This window comes from Dama dama, chromosome X (genome assembly GCF_033118175.1).
Source record: "Dama dama isolate Ldn47 chromosome X, ASM3311817v1, whole genome shotgun sequence".
Taxonomy (NCBI): Eukaryota; Metazoa; Chordata; class Mammalia; order Artiodactyla; family Cervidae; genus Dama; species Dama dama.
In genome coordinates, this window is record NC_083714.1 from 9,633,416 (window position 1) to 9,654,874 (window position 21,459).

Consider the following 21,459-nt stretch of genomic DNA (forward strand, 5'->3'; position numbering starts at 1 on the left):
GAGGGCATGGCAACCCATTCCAGTATTCTTGCCTGGAGAATCCCCATGGACCAAGGAGCCTGGCGGGCTACAGTCCATGCAGTCACAAAGAGTTGGACATGGCTGAGCGACTAAATAACAACCATGCTATTATCACACCTAACAAGTATAAGAAAGTTCTTAGTATTAACTAATCCCCAGTGATTGATTTTGAATCCCACTGATCTATAAGGTTCATGTAACTTGCCCTGCCTGGAGTTCTAACGTGGGCCCTCTGCTTAGCCTGAGAAGTACAAAGGGTTGCAAACTCCAGCCATAGCAGCCAGAAACCTGTCCATGTTACCCCTGGCTGTTCTTATTCAGGCCAGAGGCTTTCCGTGCAGACATCTTTTTGGAGCAAAACAATTTTCCAAGCAACTTCTAAGGCTATCAGAGTTTGGAAAGGCATTCTCTATAAGTGGCTCTGTCCCTTGCTTCCTGGGTGGCATTGGGAAAGCTGTGTCTGTACCCCATCAGCAAAATGTAACAAATAACATTCATCCTCAGAAGTTAGGTGAGTATCTGACAGCCAAGGATAGTAATAGTGTTTCTGTTGCACTCAGAGATTGTATCAAACATACAGCACTCTGCAGGGACCACTGTGCCAAGACTGGGTGAGTTTTCATGTTTGTGAAGGTGGATTATGTGGACAACTGATTTCTACATGTCGCTAGTAGCTGTTTGATGCTCCCCAGACACTCATTTCCTGAGTTTATTCATCTGACTGTTCTGGCTTCCAGACTACCCTTCACTGTATCCTAAGCCATGGGCATCTCCTGACTCACAAATGCACATCCAGCTCACCACTCCCCATTTCTTCCCACTCCATGCCAGCTCAATGTACGTGACATCTCTGGCCCTCAGTTCTCTTGGCCAGAAAGGCAAGGTCAAGCCAATTGGCATGAAGTTGGGTTTGGAAAGTTCTAGTTGCAGGTGCTTTTGTTGTTGTTTAGTCGCTCAGTCGTGTCCGGCTCTTTACGACCCCATGGACTGTAGCCTGCCAGGCTCCTCTGTCCATGGAATTTCCCAGGCAAGAATACTGGAGTGGGTTGCCATTTCGTTTACCAGGGGATCTTCCTGATCCAGGGATCGAACCTGCATCTCCTACAGGAGAAAGGTGAATCCTTTATTGCTGAGCCACCAGGGAAGCCCAGGCACAAGTGCATAGAATATATTGCGTGCCAAGCAGTTTTGGTGCCAGGGCCAGAAAAGCTGTAAGAATAAGCCACTTACCTTTTAAAATTTGGTCTGGGAAGTCATTATCTTGGGGAGAAGCAAAACCTCAGCTCCAGAAGCCCCAGTGTTAGTAGGTGAGCTCAAGCTTTCACTGATACTGTGCCTTCTCTGTTCCCCTTTATGATCTTTTATGTGGACACGGAGAAGTGGCTCACCAGATTGGGTACTTGAGCACTTATTTACTTTCCTGGGAAAAATTCACTGGACTTCCCTGAATTTCAGAGTTTGGTTTGTATAATGGAGAAAAGAGAACCCTCTTGCCTCATGGCTTTCAAGAATCTGGTACTGTGTGATCACACAGCGGAGGGGGGATGTTTTATCTAAGCATTTGGAGTTATTTGCAAGAAAGCTGCATGACTAAAGCAAGTGATGATCAAGGAGGCCCAGATCTTTGGAGGTACCATCAGAAGTGCATGAAGCAAACTGTTTATGAGTTTCATACAATCCTATATTGTTCCCACAGTCACCCAGTGCAGGCAGCAGGCTACCACCAAGAAGACTGGTATTGCCCTCTAGGGGAATCCCTGGGCACTGCCAGGGATCTGGCTGGACTCTGGAGAACATTTTGCCTGTAGAACCACTGGAAACAGAATCACAGAAATATGTGGAGTTGGATAAATTTAAAAAAAAAGCCCACTTGGGGACGGAGGGAGAAAACCCTATAAGAGCTGTGGGAAAGACTCAGGAGAAGAGTGGTGAGTGGCAGCTGAGGTAGTGTCAGGCCCTACAGAGCCACTGTGGCATACTAGATCCTGGAGAGCTGGGAACCTTAAGGCACTGGGAACAGTGAGCATGACACAGTCACCCGGCTGAGCCCCTTTACCATCCCAGGCATAAGAACAAGGGAGACACAGGAAGACGTGCTCCATCAAGGAGTGTGGTGAGCGAAAGAGACAGAGAGAAGCAGTGACAGAGCTGGAAAAACAGAGACACTGAGAGACTGAGACCTGAGGAGAAGACAAAATGAATAGTGAGGCAAGAGATTTGAAGGAAAGGAGAAGAGAAATGTGTATTAAAGGGAATGTAGCTGAAAAATTGGTCTCTGTGAGTTTATCAGGAGCACATCTTTTCTTCCCAATAGCTTAGCAGTCCCCAGGGCTGCTGGTAGGAGTCCAGGGGCAGATTTGTGAGACACCCAGGCTGAGTGATTTCCCTTGGGTGTAGAAGTGTCTCACCTATTCAAGCTGTGAAAAACCATCTCCCTCATCATATCAATAAGAGGCCTTGAAGTTTGGGCTCAGCTCCTGCCATCTGAGAAGCAAAGGGCACACATTTGGTGACTTCTTGCTTTTGGTTCTCCCTCTCCTCCAGAGCCATTCTCTTGACAACAACCATCCAGAAGTTAATTGTTGGCCCAGTCCCACAGCAGGCAGAGTCCATGGCTGGATAACAGGGCTAGTGAGGTCAGAGATCCTGGGACTGTCTGCCATCAGTCGTATGGCCTTAGTCTGGCCTGCTCTGGAAAACCACTATTATATGGTTCTGCCAAAGGAGCAGCATTTACAGGGATCCTTTCTCCTTGGGGCTGGTATAAGAGCAGAGGCTCTAAAGTTCTAGATCCTCTGCTCAACTATGGCAGGACTCAGGAACCTGGGGTACCCACAGGGGCATCTACAGAAGACTCACCCATTTCCTAACAGCAGAGCCCAAGCCAGAAACATGACCAAGGTCTCAATTCACAGAGAAAACTGTAAGACACAATTTTGCCTCTCTCCCCTCATAGAAAGATCTAGGATCTGCTCAATACCTCCTTCCTCTTCTTTCTTACCCCAAGGCAAAACCATGGGGAAAATTAGGAAGGGAGGGCATACCTTACTTCCCTGGAGTTGTAGGGTAGTCCTCCACTTATATGTCAACCAGTTTCCTCAAAGGCCATCCATGGGAGGATGCAGACCTCAAAGTCAAAGAGAGTTGTGTCTCTCTGAGGCTCCTGAAGGGCTAGGGAACACAAACAAGCAGTTTGATAGACACTGGTTAAGATTCAGTTCTTTTAGAAAACTTCCATACATGAATCCCACCTAGTCCTGGGCACTCAAATACCTTCACAGTCTTTAGAAATAATTATTACTAGGTTTTTTATATTATAATTTCCTTGATTTGGCTATTATTCTTCATGCGTCTTTCTCTGAGGCAAGGACCATATTTATTTCCCCTTCCCTCCACCCTCACTGACAACCATGGCTTTACCTCCACCCACTCCTTGCCTCTCATCACCCTGGATACAGCTCTCTCATGACTCTCTATTCTGAGGGTGGGGTATTGCTACCTAATGCCCAGATTGTGTTCTTCTGTGAGTCAGTTACCTTCCATGGAAATCACCCACATCCCCAGCTCTCACCTTTTCTTTAGCCTGTTCTGTGAACCTGCACAGCATGTCTTCTTGCCCCCTCCCTGGGTCTCCGTTATCCTGTCTATAAAATGATTACAATTCTAGCTTTCTCCAGCTTGGTCAAAATCTGTTCGAGGAATCAACAGCTTGTGTTTTGTCCTCATTCAGTTGAAACCAAGAAGGATTTGGAGGAAATTATTTTTAAAAGACATTTTTTTTTCTCTATTGTGTTTCTAAAACTGGAATGGGAGGAGTTAGGAGAAGCGCTTATTTTCTAGAGTGGAGGGGGAGGGTAAAGGTGGATAGGGTCAAGAACAGTTAGGCATGAGGGGTGGTGTTGAGGCAGAGTTAGAAAGACTAGGAGATCACATCTAGGGTTTTGACCCTGACTGCCTCACCAGGGCTACCACCTTCATGGCCTCCAACACTTACGCTGCCACATCATCTCATACCAAAATAGAGCTAAGGATCAGTTGGAGGCTTGCAGGACCTTTTTCTTTTATTTCCACCCCCAAACCACATTTCCAGATGTCTCTGCAGCAAAGTGAAATTCCACATAGGCAAGCCTTGGTGGGGGGTGGGGGGAGAAGAAAAAAAGAAAAAGAGACAATTGGCACTGAAAAGCAGAAAGAGAAGACGGAGGCCTTAGAGAAGGGAGTATCCTGAGGAGGTGGGGACAAGGGGAGGAGAAGGGGAGGAGGAGAGGAGGAGGAAAGTGGGCCTGTCCCTTTAAGGGGGTTGGCTGTCAATCAGAAAGCCCTTTTCATTGCAGGAGAAGAGGACAAAGATACTCAGAGAGAAAAAGTAAAGGACCGAAGAAGGAGACTGGAGAGACCAGGATCCTTCCAGCTGAACAAACAGACTAGCCAGCCGGCTACCATTGGAGTCAGAGTCCCAAAGACATGGGTGAGTTTCAAAAACTTTAGATTGGAAGATTCAAGCCAGAGCATAGGAATTTGCAAGAACTTTGGAGTTTGGAGTTTCTAATGGTTGAAATGAATTGTGTTCTGGCACTTGTTTTCTTTTTCATTCCTTAGCAGGCAATTAGATTAACTCCTTCTCTGCTGTACTGATAATGATGCTTTATTGCCAAAGAACTCCAGCAGCACATGGAGAGTCCCACAGGTCCTTGGAGAGAGTGTCTGGAGGGCTGGATGTGGTCATGTGTCCTCCTACCCCCTTACTTCCCTCTGCCTTCTCTTTTCCCCTGGTCCCCATGTACTGGTAATGGCCTGGTCAGCTGACATCCTTGGTTCTGCTGTAGGCAACTAATGTTGGCTGGCTCTCAACTGTACAAATGACTGCTTGCTTGAAACAAAATTTGGGCCCTGTGGGGCATCAGAATGAAATTGAGTGACATGGATTCAGGTTTGGCCATGGCTGAGGAGGCCGATCTCAAGTTCAGGAAATGAAAATAAAATCCTTAATGGCTTTACCATAAGGAAGAGATATGGGTAGGGCTGTGTGTGTGTGCACACACATGCACACATATGGGTGACCATATCTAGCAAATATTACAGACTTAGCCTTCCTGAGGGCGTGACTCAGATTCTAAATCCCTGCTGTAACAAGGAGGCTACTGGGACCTTAGGGCTTTTGCTGACTTGGTTGAGTCCTAAGGGCATCTCTGTAGAGAGAAGCTACATGGTCTGGTCTCTTGTAGTGTTCACTGAGTGCAAGATGTACATAGCACAAGAATTTTTGTTCATACAGGAGGCCACAGAAACATGTAGACATTGCTCATATTTGGCAAAACAAGAGCAACAGCTTGAATGTGTCCTAAATGAAATTAGAATCAACTGTCCTGTGTATTCACCATCAAATGTATTACCCAGAAGATTCCAAAAACATCTACGGAGATGGGTTTTCAATTATATTAGGCTAGTGTCAGTTTTTAAGTTGTTTCATCCTGAAACACTGAGAGAGCTCTTGAGGCATGTATTCAGGCAGGATAATTAAGAAGGCACGAGCACTGGACTAGAAGTGAACATAATGAGGTTCGAATCCCAGATCTGCTACTTATGAACTTGGTGACATTGGGTAGGTTGCTATGAATTATTACTTCATCATCTGGAAAATAGGGATAATGATAATTGCTTTGTCTACTTTCAGGGTTATAAAAATAAAAAATAATATGTGGGAGTCCTTTGAAAATGGGCAAACTCTATAACAGCTGTAAATAATAATAATACTAATTATTATACAATGATGCATGTACAGGCTGTCTCTTATTCTTCCTGAAGTGATTGAGTTTCTTTGCATGTACTTTGTGCACTTGGGTAAGAATTGTCCAGTCGAGTGGGGCCAAATGAGAGGTGAATATTGCAAGAACTCAGTTCCTGTCCTAGATAATGTCAAGAACCTTACCTGAAGTCAGGGCAGCTGATTGGGTAGGTTGTGAATCAAAAACAGAGAGGGAATAAAGAAGGATGCTGAATACTACTTCCTTAGGGAGTAAAAGCCCTGAGGAAAAGGCAGGAAAAATCAGGTGACCATAGGGACAGTTTCCTGTTACAGAGGCTAGATGATTTCCTCCAGGGAAGATTATTGCAGATGAGGGAACAGTCGAAGCTGTGTATGGGATCTCTTAATCTGAGGGTGAGCCATACTTGGGCTAGGTGCACATGATAGAGTAGCCATTATGCTCTCAGTTACGCAATAGCAAAGTATTGATATTTCAAATGCTTTTTAAGTAATAGACCATCTCTAGCAAGGTACTGGACTGCTACTGCTTCCGACAGGGAGTGTGTTGCTGTTTAACTATTGCACTGGACAGATTATATCATAGAATGTTGGATTGAACTGGAAGGAACTTTAGAAGCTGTCTGAGCTAATTCTCAGTGCAGGATTCCCTTCTCAAATGTTCCTACAGCTTCTTCTTAATCATCCCCAGGAATAGGAAGCTCACTACCTCCACCACGGAGAATCAAGTAGGATCGGAAATGAGGAGGAACAGGGAATTCTGTAGTGTTCACACAAAAGGTTTACAAGGGACATGAGAGTTCACTAAACCTTGTCCTGACTTGGGAGAGGGATGTTCCAAATGAGTCTTTTGGATAACAATGGAACTGGAAAAGAGCCAAAGAGCAATAGCTGATTATTCTCTGCTTAGTAACACAATGCCATTACCGAACAGCAAAATATTGGCTCTTGCAAAGCCTGATGTCTGAGAACAGTGGCTGTTACCCTGGTAACCAGACTATGATGCTTCCCTCCAAAGGTGGCTGTTTGCTGAGCAGTGTAGTTTTGGCTGGCTCACAGTGTGAGTGCAGCCCAGGCAAAAAGTGTGGAGGCAAAGCAGGGGTCCAGGTTTTTACTAAATGCTTGAAGACTAACTGAATCCCATCATGATGGCAAGAAAGCTGCAAGAGTGCCAGGAGCTAAAAAGAAAGCAGATGAAAACCAGCACATTCACTTACTTTTCCTAGAGACACTGACTAAAATGATCATATGTACCCTTCCCCACCCCACTCCTTACCTCGGCCCAGCAGAGCCAGAGGAGAACCAGGCAGATTAAAAGGTCTGCTCTGATTCAAGGGCCTTTTGCCCTGGCTTTCTGCTAGGAAAGCCAGAAATTTACTCAACAACCTGACAACTAGAACTACACTCTCAAATCTCTCTGAATAGTAAATAGACCCAAGAAACCCTTGAGAAATGGATAGGAGGGAAAATACAGTCTCCAAATCCATGAAAGCAGATGCCAATGGCATCTTTTTCCCTTGTTGTGTGTTACCCTGAAGCCTTGAAAACCGTCCCCAGGGTTCTTGGTGTTGAAAGAAAGCAACAGTAGAAATGCCCTCCTTGCCCACAGAACTTCAGGTCCAGAAAACATCAAGTTAGGGCAGTAAACTGATTGGGAAAGATAACAGCAGCCTTGGCAGGTGAACAGAGTAGCTTTCCCTTCCCTTCCCACTGTCAGGGCCTGCCCAGTGTCAAACTCTCATTGAAAACCCCTTGGTTATTTTAAAATGGTCTTAAAGGTGATCACTCAGCTCTGCACTGGCCTCTGAGCTTTCTGCCAGGCCGGGCTCTGGAAAGGAGTCAGTGACATCCCAAGGAAGAGAACAAGGTTCCCTAGAACAGCTTCACACTGCAACCAAGGGAAGAGGAGGAATTGGTGGGAGACTGGGCTGAGGAATGAAGTATGGAAACTGTTGTCTCTCAGTTTAGTACCAGTTGCTTCTCTTTCATTTTCCCAGAAGTGGGCAAAGTGAGGACAACATGTCAGGGATAGAGTTTAACAATCCAGTCTCCACCCCAGCCTCCCAATGTTTGGGTACAAGTTGGCGTACATCAATGCATGTATGCACCCATGCATGTGTGCATGTGTGAGTGTGTGTGTTTGGGGGAGGAGTAGGGAATATAGGAAACAAAGTGGTCCAGATCCTGTTGCCATGGTAATAATAATATCTTTTCAAAGAGGAGGCTGAGCTTCATTTTTATTTAATTATGTCTGCATGACTTGACTATCTAGCAAGCTTGGATTTTCATGCCCCAGTGGCTACAGAGCCCCTTTCCAGCACTTGAACATGGTATAAGTGATGATTTCATGTAGGAAAGACAAGATTATAAGCAAGGCTTTGTCTGATCTGGATAAAGCCATAAGCAAAAGTCTTTGTCTCTGGCACCTCCTGATGATTGTTGTTTTACTCCTAGAACCCACCCATTCATCCCCATCCATTCCTGGTACCAGTCACGGCTGCTCTAGCATCTTGGCCCTGTCAACTGCGATAGGTCCTGATCAAGTGAGCCTCTGTTCATGGGGTGAGGTTAAGGGGTGGGTTCTGGGAGGAGAGTAAGACTGTAGCTCAGATTAGAGACTTAGAGAGATGGGGCCAGTTTTTCGCTCAATGAGCCTGCCTGTTGTTTAGCTCTATTGTATAGGGTTCTTCTATCTCTCCCTTTGTCAGCTGGATTCAAGGGACAGGCTGGGATTTGTGCAAGGCACAATTGGTCTCTTTCTATCATCCCTTTTGATGAAAGACCTTCCTTTCCTCCCTTTGATGGGTTCCCAGATTCAAACTGAATTTCCATCATGGAGCTTGTCCTTGAGGCATGTCCAGGGCATGGGAAAGGAGGGAGGGCTCGGGAGCCCTTGGCTCCTGCTTAAAGAGACAGCATCAGAATCAACCCAGTACCTTGGATAGACAGAAATCTGGATGAGAGTCACAACAGTCCTGTTGATCCTTGTCAGATTCCTGTGAAGAGCATTAATGAGAAGTATTTGAAGTTCTATCACAGATTGATTAGTTTTGGGAGTTTGCAGATACATCTAGCCAACACAGAATATTTCCCCTTTGCTTACATTTTGCCCACAGGGCTTGGTTATACACATTTAAACACTAAATTGTAGGTAGCTTTGGTCTTTGATTTGCCGATATGTTTGTTCTCCCCAACAAGACTGAAAGGTCTTTGAAGGAAGGGACTGGGCCTTATAGTTCCCTTTTGTTTCCCACAGTATCTAGGTTATTGCCATATGCTTAATAATTGTACTGAATCCAATGAATGGAAAGGCAACCCCTGGGGAAAGTCATTATTTTTCTGTATGATCTTTCATCAAAGTCAGGTGGTTTAGGGACTTCCCTGGCAGTCCAGTGGTTAAGACTTTGCCTTCCAATGCAGGGGGTGCAAGTTCAATCCTTGGTCAGGGAGCTAAGATCCCCTCCATCCCTAAGAGCCAAAATCTCAAAAAAAAAAACATAAAATAGAAGCAATATATTATAACCAATTTAGTAACGACTTTAAAAATGATCTATACAAAAATCTTTAGAAAAGATCAGGTGGTTTAATTCAATTTGGTTGCATTGGGTAATATTATTGCTATATAGTTCTTTTCTGCCAACTCCACCATGTTGCAGTCAATACTTAGCCTGGAAATGTAAGAATGCCTCTTGAGAGGCCAAGGAACTTCTACAGAATCCCTCATGGCCTTCCTGAATCAAACCGGTACCTTTTCAACCATGAAGTCTTCTGAAATGGAGAACCTTTGGCTTTAGGTTATTGTTCACACATCCCCAAATCAAAGGGAACCCAATGAACCTTTCTCAGAATATTTTGATTGTAAACTTCTTTGAAGACACAATTTATTGCATGTTCTGAATCTTTCCCAGTTGGAATCCAAAATTTGATTTTTTGCTTGGGCTGACTGGTGGAGATGCTTCACTTCTGCTGAACTTAAATGCCCCCAGAACAAACATTTCATTTCAATGTGAAGAGATGGACATCTTATGCTGATATTGTTGAACTATTTATAGCTGAAGAGTGATAGATATACTCAGGGCCATTTAATTTCAACTCCATGTTAGAGACTCATTAAAGCCTAGGTCTTTCTTGTACCTTGCTTTGAGTGGCAGTAGAGCAGAAAAAGGGGTGCTAAGTTATTTGAGCTCTAAGAAAATGGAGGAAAAATGTATTGAAGAAGAAAGAATATCAGTGGATGATTCAGAGTTGCTCCCAAGGCTGAGCCCTTTATCACCCAGTAAGAACACTATATATGATACTCTCTGATTATTTGGATGAAACAGGGATCAGATAAACTAACAAGGCTTTCCCCCCTGATCTTTACAACCCTGGAGGGGGCATCAGCTGAAACTTAGAGTGGAATTCTGTTTCGTTAGCAAGAGTTCAAGTTTTTTCATTCCTGATCTCACCTGAACCACCATTTTAGCCCTTTCCAGGATAAAAAAGGTGGGGTGAGTCAGTGGGCGCAGGACGGTCACTTGCTAGGGAGGATGGTTCTCCTTACTCTGGGCTAAACAAACAGTTCTTCCATTGTTCCCTGGGTCTGACCCCCTTCCCACCCCCAGGCCTGGAGGCCCCTGCAGAATACAAATGAGGCTCCTGAGATCTCAGGGAAAAAACAAGGCTTCTTTGTCCAGGGGAGCTATGGAGGGTTCTGTCCAAGCCCTGACCCTGTGCTGGGGAGAGAGGGAACAGTGGGGTCATGCACCTTCCCCTCCCTCCACCCCCAGGCTTCAGAGACCTTCTTTACTAGAAGATTCTAAGAGTTTGGGGGTGGGGAAGATTTGGATAGGCAGAGAAGGAAAATGGCCGCACTGTTTATTTCCAAGCTCCTTTTCTTGACTTACAAGATGCATCTAGTATCTTGACCTGTTAAGAAAGAGGAAGATAGGCATATAAGGTTATCGTTACCATATGGAAGAAGGCGAGGGTGGGATGTTTCGAGAGAACAGCATCGAAACATGTATTTTATCTAGGGTGAAACAGATCATCAGTCCAGGTTGGATGCATGAGACAAGTGCTCGGGCCTGGTGCACTGGGAAGACCCAGAGGGATTGGGTGGAGAGGGAGGTGGGAGGGGGGATCAGGATGGGGAACATGTAAATCCATGGCTGATTCATGTCAATGTATGACAAAAACCACTACAATATTGTAAAGTAATTAGCCTCCAACTAATAAAAATAAATGGAAAAAAAATCGTGATCAAAAAAAAAAAAAAAGAAAGAAAGAAAGAGGAAGATTGATATCTGAATGTTTCCTGAGAACAATAATCAATTTCAAGTGCTGTTTTTCTCTCTGGCTTATACATGCATTTATGTGCATGTTTGCATTCATGCATGTGCCCCCACTCTGGCACAAGTGTGTGCATGTGGGAACACACACACACACTCACACTCCATGTGCCAGTATCTAATGAGGCACTCTTACCAAGCACAATTCATACTAAGTAAACTCTGCCTCCATTTAGAGCAGCGCAGCTACAAACTGATTGCTTCCCACAGAGGCCAAGTTTTCTGACAGTTGGCCTTCAGTTCTTAGAGAAGGGAGCAAATGCAGTTCTGCTTCAAATGTTAGCTACTTATTTTGCTTGGCTTGGGCTTCTATGCCTCATCTCTGGGGTGACACACAAGAATATTGAGGAAGAGGCTCTTTCAGCACCAAGGAAGGGCTATCATGTTAGGGGACAGTGGGACAGAGGACTCACTCACACTGTGGCCCTGAGAACAGAGACAAATGCCTCTACCTCAGCTTTCTCACGATAGAGATAATTTGGTCCTTCAGAATCTGTTCACATGGACATAGTTCAGGCACATCACCAGATGGTCAAGCACTCAGGGCTAAAAAGAAACTGTACTAGTATTAAGAGAGTCAGGCAAAGGATTCCCCTGGTCCCTGGCATTAAAAAAATGAGCTTTGGATAAAGTCCAAATCTAAAAGTGAATACAATGCATTTTATTTGTGTAAGGAGTTTCAGCATGCTTTTCCAAAATAGCAGCTTCTTGGCACATTTGCTATTTATTTGTGTGTGTGTGTATGCACACAAATAATTTATATATGCATATAGTATATCAACCCTGAATAGTCATTGGAAGAACTGATGCTGAAGCTCCAATACTTTCGCCACTTGATGCGTAGAGATGACTCATTGGAAAAGACCCTGATGCTGGAAAACATTAAGGGCAGAAGGAGAAGAAGATGATAGAGGACGAGATGGTTGGATGGCATCATCAACTCAATGGACATGAGTCTGAGCAAACTCTGGGAGATAGTGAAGGACAGGGAAGCCTGGCATGCTGCAGTCCATGGGGTCACAAACAGTCAAATACGACAGTGACTGAACAGCAACAATGCATATAATATATACAAAAATAATTCATATACCATATCTATATGATATGTGAATAGATGGATAAAATTAGTGTATATATAATTTATTTTCTGAAGATTTTCATTTCTTTAACCTTTTGGGGTTGTGGCCAAGAGGCTAGAAGGTGCCTTTCTCCATCATCTACTGGATGGATGAAACATTTGTTGTTTCACTCCACATGACACCTTAGAGCTCAGGACTTGTACTTGGGACACAGCTACTCTCAGAACCTGTGACTTCTTACGTGCCCTTCCTGTTTCTCAGCAACACTTGCATGGGGCCTGGGGTACCAGATCTGGGGAATTTCAGAGTCTCAGCATTTTAAGACAGCTGTATTCCCAGGCCCTAGTGTGTTTTGTCATGCCAGAAAGACATTTCATGCTTTGTTGGCTTTGTATAACATCTCTTTGTAGTTGTTTTGACAGAACTCCAGGGTAGGACTAAGGGTGGGGACATTGGCCAAACTGTAGCATAGGGGGACAAGTCAGTCATGCAAAGTGTCCCCATATCATTTAGCCTGTATGTTTACTACTGTGAATAATAGTCATCCTCCCATGAACCTCTCCTGTCCTCTGCCAGTTTCCTCCTTTCTTTGGACTGCTCTCCAGACATCCAGACTAAGAAGAATCAAGCATTCTGTGCCACAAATACAATGTTCAGAAATACCCAGGAACATGCAATTTCAGAGTTTTCCCACCTGAAATGCTCTTTAAGGGTCAACTCTTGCCTGGCAATATCAATATTTCTGTGAAATTCAAAGGGCATTTACCCTTTGTAGCCATTTACTAGGCTGCCTGAAACTGTTGGTTGAAAATATCAGGTCTACTTAGCTCATTCTCCTCCATAGACAAAAATGTCCCCATGGCAGTATCTATGTCTTTTATATGTTCACACTCTACATGACACCTAGCACAATGCTGGGCACACAGTAAGTACTCCATAAAAGTTGATAAATGGTGAAAACAAACAAATCAGAAAGATAAGAAAGGAGGGAATGAGAGCATCATTTCTAGTGGCCTACTTGAATACTGATTATTCAAAAACTCATGGACATTTTGGGAATTCAAGGTAAGGATTAATCTTTAAGAATGGAACAAAATATGGTTTGAGGGAGTCAGTCTCACATTCCAAAATTCTGAGGTTCTAGACTCTCTTGCTTTTTGTCTCTGAGCCTCCTCCAACCCTGCATCCATGCATGTGAGCACAGGGCCTGGTTGGGCTGGCAGAGAGAGATGAGTGATGAGCTATGTATTGTACATCCCTGACTGTTTGCCCTCCTTTTTCTTCAGGCTTGTTAGAGTGCTGTGCGAGATGTCTCGTAGGGGCCCCCTTTGCTTCCCTGGTGGCCACTGGATTGTGTTTCTTTGGGGTGGCACTATTCTGTGGCTGTGGACATGAAGCACTCACTGGTACAGAAAAGCTAATTGAGACGTATTTCTCCAAAAACTACCAGGACTATGAGTATCTTATCAATGTGTAAGTACCTACTCTCCCCTACCAATCCTGTCTATCTTAGAGACATGAAACTCATCAGTACCTTAGTGACTAGTAGGGGATTGGTGTGGAGCCAGACAGAATTCCTGGGTCTTCCTTCTTTTTTAAAAAACAATTTTTTATTGGGATATAGTTGCTTTACAATGTTGTGTTAGTTTCTGCTGTACAAAAAAGTGAACCAGCTATATGTATACACATATCCCCTCCTTCTTGGACCTCCATCTTACCCTCCCCTGCCATCCTACCCATCTAGGTCATCATAGAACACAAAAGTGAGCTCTCTGTGCTAATAAAGCACCTTCCCACTAGCTATCTATTTTACACATGGTAGTGTATATATAGTGAAAGTGAATATATATATATGGGGCTTCCCAGCTGGTGTTAGTGGTAAAGAACCTGCCTGCCAAGTTTCTTGGTTGGGAAAGTCCTGGGTTGGGAAGGCACCCTGGAGGAGGGTGTGGCCAGCCACTCCAGTATTCTTGCCTAGAGAATCCCCATGGATAGAGGAGCCTGGCGGGCTATGGTCCATAGTGTTGCAAAGAGTTGGACACGACTGAAGCGACTTAGCACACACACAGTGTATACATATGTCAATCCCAATCTCTCAATTTATCCATCCCTCCCCCCACTCTATGTCCACACATCTGTTCTGTACATTTATGTCTCTATTCCTGCCCTGCAAATAGGTTCATCTGTACCATTTTTTCTAGATTCCACATACACACATTGATATGTGTGCAGATCCCACCTACAGTACATCTGAAGCCCTAAATGAAGAGGAAGTGCCACATTCAGGGGAGGAGGTCTGCCTGCCTGCCACCTCACTCCTAACCACACCCACCCCACCCCTGCCCTTGCTTTTTCTCACATGTTCTCAATTCTGCTGGGTAGGGTTAACATGGACTGAGTTGGAGCCTCTGCAGTGGTCCATATAGAGAATTCGCAGGAGGCACACTGATTGGACAGAGTGGGGCTGCTGCTCTCGTTTCACCACAACACTTGAGTGTGCTCTGGCCCAATACTAAGCCTCTCCTGTTTCTAGAGCAAGTTAGGCTCTACTTCCTTTATCCATCTTCCTTCTTACTTAGCTCCTCTCTCCTCTCTCCTCTGAGGGAGCATCTCTGAAGGGTCAGGCCAAGTAAAGTAGGGCCTCAGTTCTTCAGGTCACAGGGTAAGCCAAATATGGGGGAGGAGCATCTTCTTTTACTTCAAAAAGTGTTAGTTGCTCAGTTGTGTCCAACTCTTTGTGACCCTGTGGACTGTAGCCCACCAGGTTCCTCTGTCCATGGGATTCTCCAGGCAAGAATACTGGAGTGGGTTGTCATTCCCTTTTCCAGTTACTTCAATAAGTACAAGGTAGAAGCCTAGAGGAAGAACCTAGTGATTCCCCTAAAGCATCCCTAGCTTTGTCTAGGAGCCTACTCAAGAGTCCAACTGACTTATGCAGCAAGGGAACCGGGTCCTCCATGCATAAGATGTTCTGGCTTTGTGTTATCTGTTAACACAGGATCCATGCTTTCCAGTATGTCATCTATGGAACTGCCTCTTTCTTCTTCCTTTATGGGGCCCTCCTGCTGGCCGAGGGCTTCTACACCACTGGCGCAGTCAGGCAGATCTTTGGCGACTACAAGACCACCATCTGCGGCAAGGGCTTGAGTGCAACGGTAACAGGGGGCCAGAAGGGGAGGGGTTCCAGAGGCCAACATCAAGCTCATTCTTTGGAGCGGGTGTGTCATTGTTTGGGAAAATGGCTAGGACATCCCGACAAGGTGATCATCCTCAGGATTTTGTGGCAATAACAAGGGGTGGGGGACAACTGAGCATGAGTCTGTGGCCTCATCCCCACCCAAGGCTGGGTCCTCTCTAGGGGCCTGGCTTCTGAGTGAGGACCTGATGGCTACGGCCAAATGAGAAGGTCAGGAAGAACGTGGTGCCCAGCTGGCTTAGCCTCACTTTTCAAAAGGTCCCTAGAAAAATTTCATCTCAAAAGGGAAAGCCTGAGTTCTGTGGGGTGCTTCATACAATCAGACCATTTCTAAGCCATCTACTGGTACCTTTTTGATCCCCTCCTAGCTGGGACCACAGCAAGAGTAGATCTGACTGCCTAAGAATTTAAAATGCTACTCAGTGGATTGAGATGTAGGTTCCTGATCTGAGAGGAAGGGTGGATCATAGAAATTAAGTAATTGACTCCGAGATGGAATCCATACTATTCTGGGATCCTACATTGTTGAAGGTCCCAGAGGGAACTAGCATAGATCTGCATTTAAGGCCTTATCTGTCAGAGGGCTATTATGCTTCTAGTGAGGTACACATTGGTTTCCAGCCTCTAGAGTTAAAGACCATTTGGGGGCTGAACATCTGGGGATTGTGTTGTTGTCTTTTGTGGCTAGCAGTTGGCTTAGAAAGGTTTTTAGATTGGAAATTGAAATCTTTTATTGGCTTTATTCAATAACTAGGGATCCAAAGTCCTTTGACAAGGGACATTTTCTAAGCTCAGCCTAAGGCATTTAAATGGCACGACTTTCTTTCAAGATCTCTTTTGATTTCTTCACACCTTATCTGTCCAAACAATCTCCCGAAGCCTTTCTAACCCAGGGGTCCTCCTCACTCCAACCCCCACCCATTCTCCCCCTCCCCGTTATTACTTGGGGCCAATTCTCTAGTAGATAAAATACTGCCAATGACATTTGGCAGAGGTGCCCCACTTACTAATTTCATTTGGCAGAGATCCCTGAAATCTGGTCTCATGTCTGGCATATGCCATTCCAGGATCTCTTTGTTTACATTTCAATGTCTGCAGGCTGACACTGATTTCTAACCACTCCATGTCAATTGTTTTAGTTTGTGGGCATTACCTATGCCCTGACCGTTGTGTGGCTCCTGGTGTTTGCCTGCTCTGCTGTGCCTGTATACATTTACTTCAACACCTGGACCACCTGCCAGTCTATTGCCGCCCCCAGCAAGACCTCTGCAAGTATAGGCACTCTCTGTGCTGATGCCAGAATGTATGGTGAGTTAGGGTGGCTTGGCTCCCCTACTCCCTATAGAAGCATGATATATTTGGTTCTTAGGCTAAGGAGGGTGGTATTTATGGGGAGAAATAAGAAGTATGGATGCTTGAATCTTAGTTCATTAATCCCTCTCCACTGAAACCAGAGAGATTTCTTCCCTGAAAAGGGAACTTGTTGGAAGTGGTGGGAGTTTTCTTGGCTGTTTGCACTGCTCTCTCTTAGTTGACTGCTGTTCTGAAACCAGAAGCAGTTCATTTCAATAACAAACAGAAAATTTTGCAACTGTTCAATACCACCTTCTATTTTTTTAGTAAATCTTTAGAAAAGAAAATCCTGATAATTAGTAGGACCCAACTTTTCAGCCAGGATGATTAAAGATGGAAGAAGTTCTCCAGGTAACCCCAAAACTCTGTGAAGCTTACCTTGTGAGATTTGTCTCTTACTTAGGTGTTCTCCCATGGAATGCTTTCCCTGGCAAGGTGTGTGGCTCCAACCTTCTGTCCATCTGCAAAACAGCTGAGGTGAGTGAGCCATTGGGTTATTTTACAATGAAATGGTGCAAACTGTAACATTTCTATCCATCTTGGATTTTAAGGACTACAGTTTCTCTTTGCTGGGTTTTGAGTTAGCAGATTGCCTTCTGTGAAATATCACCTGAGCCAGTGAGTGTATACATGTTAAAATATCTAGTTTCCTAAAAACAGCAGAGAAAATCTTCCATTCTAAGGCTTACTCTCTTAAAAGAGGAATTTGTAGCTTTAGGTAAAGATAGAGCTTAATGGGAAAATCCCCCAAGTGAACATTTTTATTCTTAAAAACCTTATCAAGGAAATGAGTTGTGCACAGATATTCATAGATTTTATAACACACATTTCGTTTGGAACTTCTCAATCTCATTTAAAAAGAAAGTACGTTTGAAAAAGGAAAACACTGTATTGAAAATGGATCTTATGCACAAATGCAGCAGGGGAATAAAAGGAAGGAAGAAGGCAGTAAACCATTTCTTTGAAAGCAAAATGTTTTGGGATCCCAGGCACAACCGTGGGGAACCAGTTGATTATTTGGGAGGACTATACTATTTTATGAGTATTCTGTGTTCTGGGTGCTATGGGTACACGGGGGAATGGGAGGCCTATACTCTGGGATGTGGCAAGTTAGTTAGAGATGCCAAATTAACACACACAAAAAATATCAACACCTTCTGAAAGTTGCGCTTCACAATCTATAGCACAGCTTATTTTTGCTGTTGCAAGACCCAGTTCTTCTGTATTTTTTTACAGTTCCAAATGACCTTCCATCTGTTTATTGCCGCATTTGTGGGGGCTGCAGCCACACTGGTTTCCCTGGTGAGTTGTCTTTGAATGATCTTGGCAAATGAATGGTCCTGGGATAGCTTGGGGATAGCTATACCAAAAGGTAAAAAGATAAATTCCTTCTAAACTTGAAATGCTGGAGAGAAACTCCTGGGCAGAGACAGCAGAGTATAAAGACTATGTCCTTCTACTTTGGGATGGCAAGGCAGAAAATTTCCAAAAATGAGATAGGAACAAGCAAGTGATGTGAAGGAAGAGGAGGAAAGAGATTCATGGTCAAGAAATAAGATATTGGGACTCCCTGGTGGTTCAGTGGCTAAGACTCTGAGCTCCCAACACAAGGGACCTGGGTTTGATCCCGGATCAGGGAACTAGATACCACATGCCACAACTAAAAGCTTGCATGCCATTGCTAAAGATTCTACAAGCTGCAACAAAGATCAAAGATCCCATTTACTGCAACTAAGACCTGGCACAGCCAAATACATACATACCTACATAATTTAAAAAAGAATAATAATATGTAGCATTTACAGAGCATGTAACATTGCCAAGTGCTTTGCAGCCAGAAATTATCATTAATTCTTAACACTTCCTAGTCAAATCCGTGACAAGAACACTGAAACCTTACTAAGCATGATTTTTTTATAACCTGGAATTCTATATACCATAAATAGGAATCCATCTTGGATGCCTTCCAAGGGATTTAGTTGCTCTCCTGAAAATACTGGAAGGACCTCTTAACATTATTAGAATTGTTATTATTGATGGTGTTATGGCACAGTGTCAATGTCGTGCCTTCAATATTAAGAACACGGGGTACGAATAAGTGTTGATCTGCCCAGGATCAGCTTGCAGCACTCCTGACTCCCACCGCTGAGGGTTTTCTCCAGAGTTGAGTTGTTCTTCATCTTGTGAAATAAATGGCTGTATTAAGTGGGAGAAGGTTGTGCTGCACAGTGGGGCTATGCCTCTACAGGAAGTCTAGGTCACTCAGACATACAGATAAGATGATGGCAGAGCCCAGGTAGTGTTCACTTCCCTGAGGAAAACTCAGTGCTGGACAGAGCAGAGGTGTGGAAAAAATCCTTGTTGAGTTGATTCTCTGGGCCTGTCTCATGGAGCATTTCTAGTCAAGTATATAGGGCAAAAGCTTGAATGTGCTCTTTTTGTGTAGAATATTTTTTCTTTATTTACCTGTGATTTTATTTCTACTCTTCCTCATTCCCAAAAGAATTGGAAGAGAGAGCGAGCTGCCTTTTCTACTCTCATTGGTCTTCTCTCTTCTCTTCCCTACAGCTCACCTTCATGATTGCTGCCACTTACAACTTTGCCGTCCTGAAACTCATGGGCCGAGGCACCAAGTTCTGATCTCCTGTAGAAATTTCCCTTTCTCTAATAGCGAGGCTCTAACCACACAGCCTACAGTGCTGCATCTCCCATGTTAACTCTTCGCCTTTGCCACTGACTGGCCCTCTTCTTACTTGACGAGTGTAACAAGAAAGGAGAGTCTCATGGTGATTAATGTCTCTGCGGATTCTCCCCTCTTACGTACCTCTTTTAGTCATTTTGCTTCATAGCTGGTTCCTGCTAGAAATGGGAAATTCTTAAAGATGGTGACACCCCAACTGCAAGTCACAAAGAAATGGAGGCTCTCATTCAATTTTCAAGCATCTCCTGAGGACCAGGAAGTGTTTTCTTCTCAAAGGGCACTTCCACTGATGAAAACAAAGTGGAAAGAAAGATGTTCAGGTAGAGAGAAGGGAGGCACCTGTCCCCATTGCATCTTGGGAGCCAAATATATTCTCTTTGGTGTACAAAACCGAGAACTCACTCCAGTCTCCCTAGTACCACTGAAGAGAGAAGAAAAAAAAAAAAAAAAAGAATGCCAGCAAAACAATAAGAGCATTTGCCCAAATCTACCTATTGCAGCTGGGAGAAGGGGGTCAAAGCAAGGATCTTTCGCCCATAGAAAGAGAGCACTGACCCTGATGGCGATGGACTATTTAAGCCCTAACTCAGCCAACCTTACTTATAGCATAAGGGAGCATAGTGTTTGTGTAGACAAAGGGGGCGCTTGGCCTTATACCTCGTTAGAGAAGAGAAACAGGGTGTAGTCAGCATCTTCTTACTCCCTTCTCCTTGATAACAGCTACCATGACAACCCTGTGGTTTCCAAGGAGCTGAGGATAGAGAGAAACTAGTTCATATGAAAAAAAGACTGGCCTAAGGAGCAGCAGTCGCTAGTGGCTAACGGTGTAAACTGGGCCAGCCCTCTGGTAGACACAGGATAGATAACTCTTTGGATAGCATGTCTTTGTTCTGTTAATTAGTTGTGTACTTTGGCCTCTGTCATATCTTCACAATGGTGCTCTTTTCATGGGGTATTAGCCATTCAGTCACAGCAGGTGATTTGAAGATCTTGATTTGTTTCAGAATGATGCACATTTCATATTTTTCAGCTTGTCTATCACTCGTTTGGGGTTGTACCAGAAAGGTCTGGAGAATGATTCTTTGATTATGATTCTCTAACAAATGAAGATTGGACATTAAACAACACAAATGATATGTAAAATTGGCTAGTTCTTGCATCTATTGGGAGTTTTGACCAATGATTCTGTTCTTTGCAGAAACAGATTTGGTGAATTTGAATCTCAATTTGAGTAACCTATCTGAATGTCCTTTCTAGGTGGTGGGAGATAATTTGATTTAGTAATGTTACCTTGGTGTGTTAAAGAGTCAGTTTTAACATACAGGTTATTCTCTCCTGGTGCAGATCACATAACCAAATGCACCAGCCATTAGCTATTCTGTTGGTAAGGTTCCACGGAAAAGGAAAGGGGGAAAGAGTTTGAAACCCAAATAGCTCCCAGGTTTCAGTCTTCCCTTTCTCTGTTTGGGTTTTAATGCTGGGTAAAAAAACAAAAAGCTGATTGGTCTCTATTAAGGGAAAGATTTTATGGGTATGACTGTAGGCAGCTCTTTTGATGTAAAGAGTGGTTTTGTTTTCTCCCCCAAAGTGGTTTCAACAACGTTTAAGGAGATGTAAAATCATTACCAAAAAAACACTGGATATTTGTTTTCAGCAAAGTATACAAAATAAGCTTCCAGGCTGCATATAGGGAGGAGATGGAAAAGGTTCTGTAAGAAACCAATCAAGATCAAGGAAAGTGAAGTAATCCATACCTTGTGTTTTGTTTTGATTTAATAATATAACAAATAACCAACCCTTCCCTGAAAACTTTCTATGTATACATACACACATATACACATACGAAGAGAGTTAATCAACTGAAAGTGTTTCCTTCATTTCTGATATAGAATTTCAATTTTAACACACATAAAGGATAAACTTTTAGAAACTTATCTTACAAAATGTATTTTATAAAATTAAAGAAAATAAAATTAAGAATGTTCTCAATCAAACAACTGTGTCTTTTAATTGAA

General features: G+C 43.8%; 1 protein-coding gene across 1 annotated transcript; it reads left to right on the forward strand.

Annotated features, from left to right (window-relative positions):
- The first annotated feature begins 4,354 nt into the window (after positions 1 to 4,354).
- PLP1 (proteolipid protein 1) lies at positions 4,355 to 21,346 on the forward strand. Its single transcript, XM_061137971.1, has 7 exons — positions 4,355 to 4,489; positions 13,481 to 13,667; positions 15,193 to 15,349; positions 16,530 to 16,698; positions 17,147 to 17,220; positions 17,980 to 18,045; positions 19,312 to 21,346. Exons 1-7 carry the CDS (start codon positions 4,486 to 4,488, stop codon positions 19,381 to 19,383), a joined length of 729 nt encoding a protein of 242 aa, XP_060993954.1. The 5' UTR covers positions 4,355 to 4,485; the 3' UTR covers positions 19,384 to 21,346.
- The last annotated feature ends 113 nt before the right edge of the window (positions 21,347 to 21,459 follow it).

Excerpts from the sequence above, each read along its gene's own strand:
- PLP1 (XM_061137971.1), top strand. Across the intron at positions 16,699-17,146 it reads TGCTGATGCCAGAATGTATG|GTGTTCTCCCATGGAATGCT; the intron begins GTGAGTTAGGGT and ends TCTCTTACTTAG. Across the intron at positions 17,221-17,979 it reads CCATCTGCAAAACAGCTGAG|TTCCAAATGACCTTCCATCT; the intron begins GTGAGTGAGCCA and ends ATTTTTTTACAG.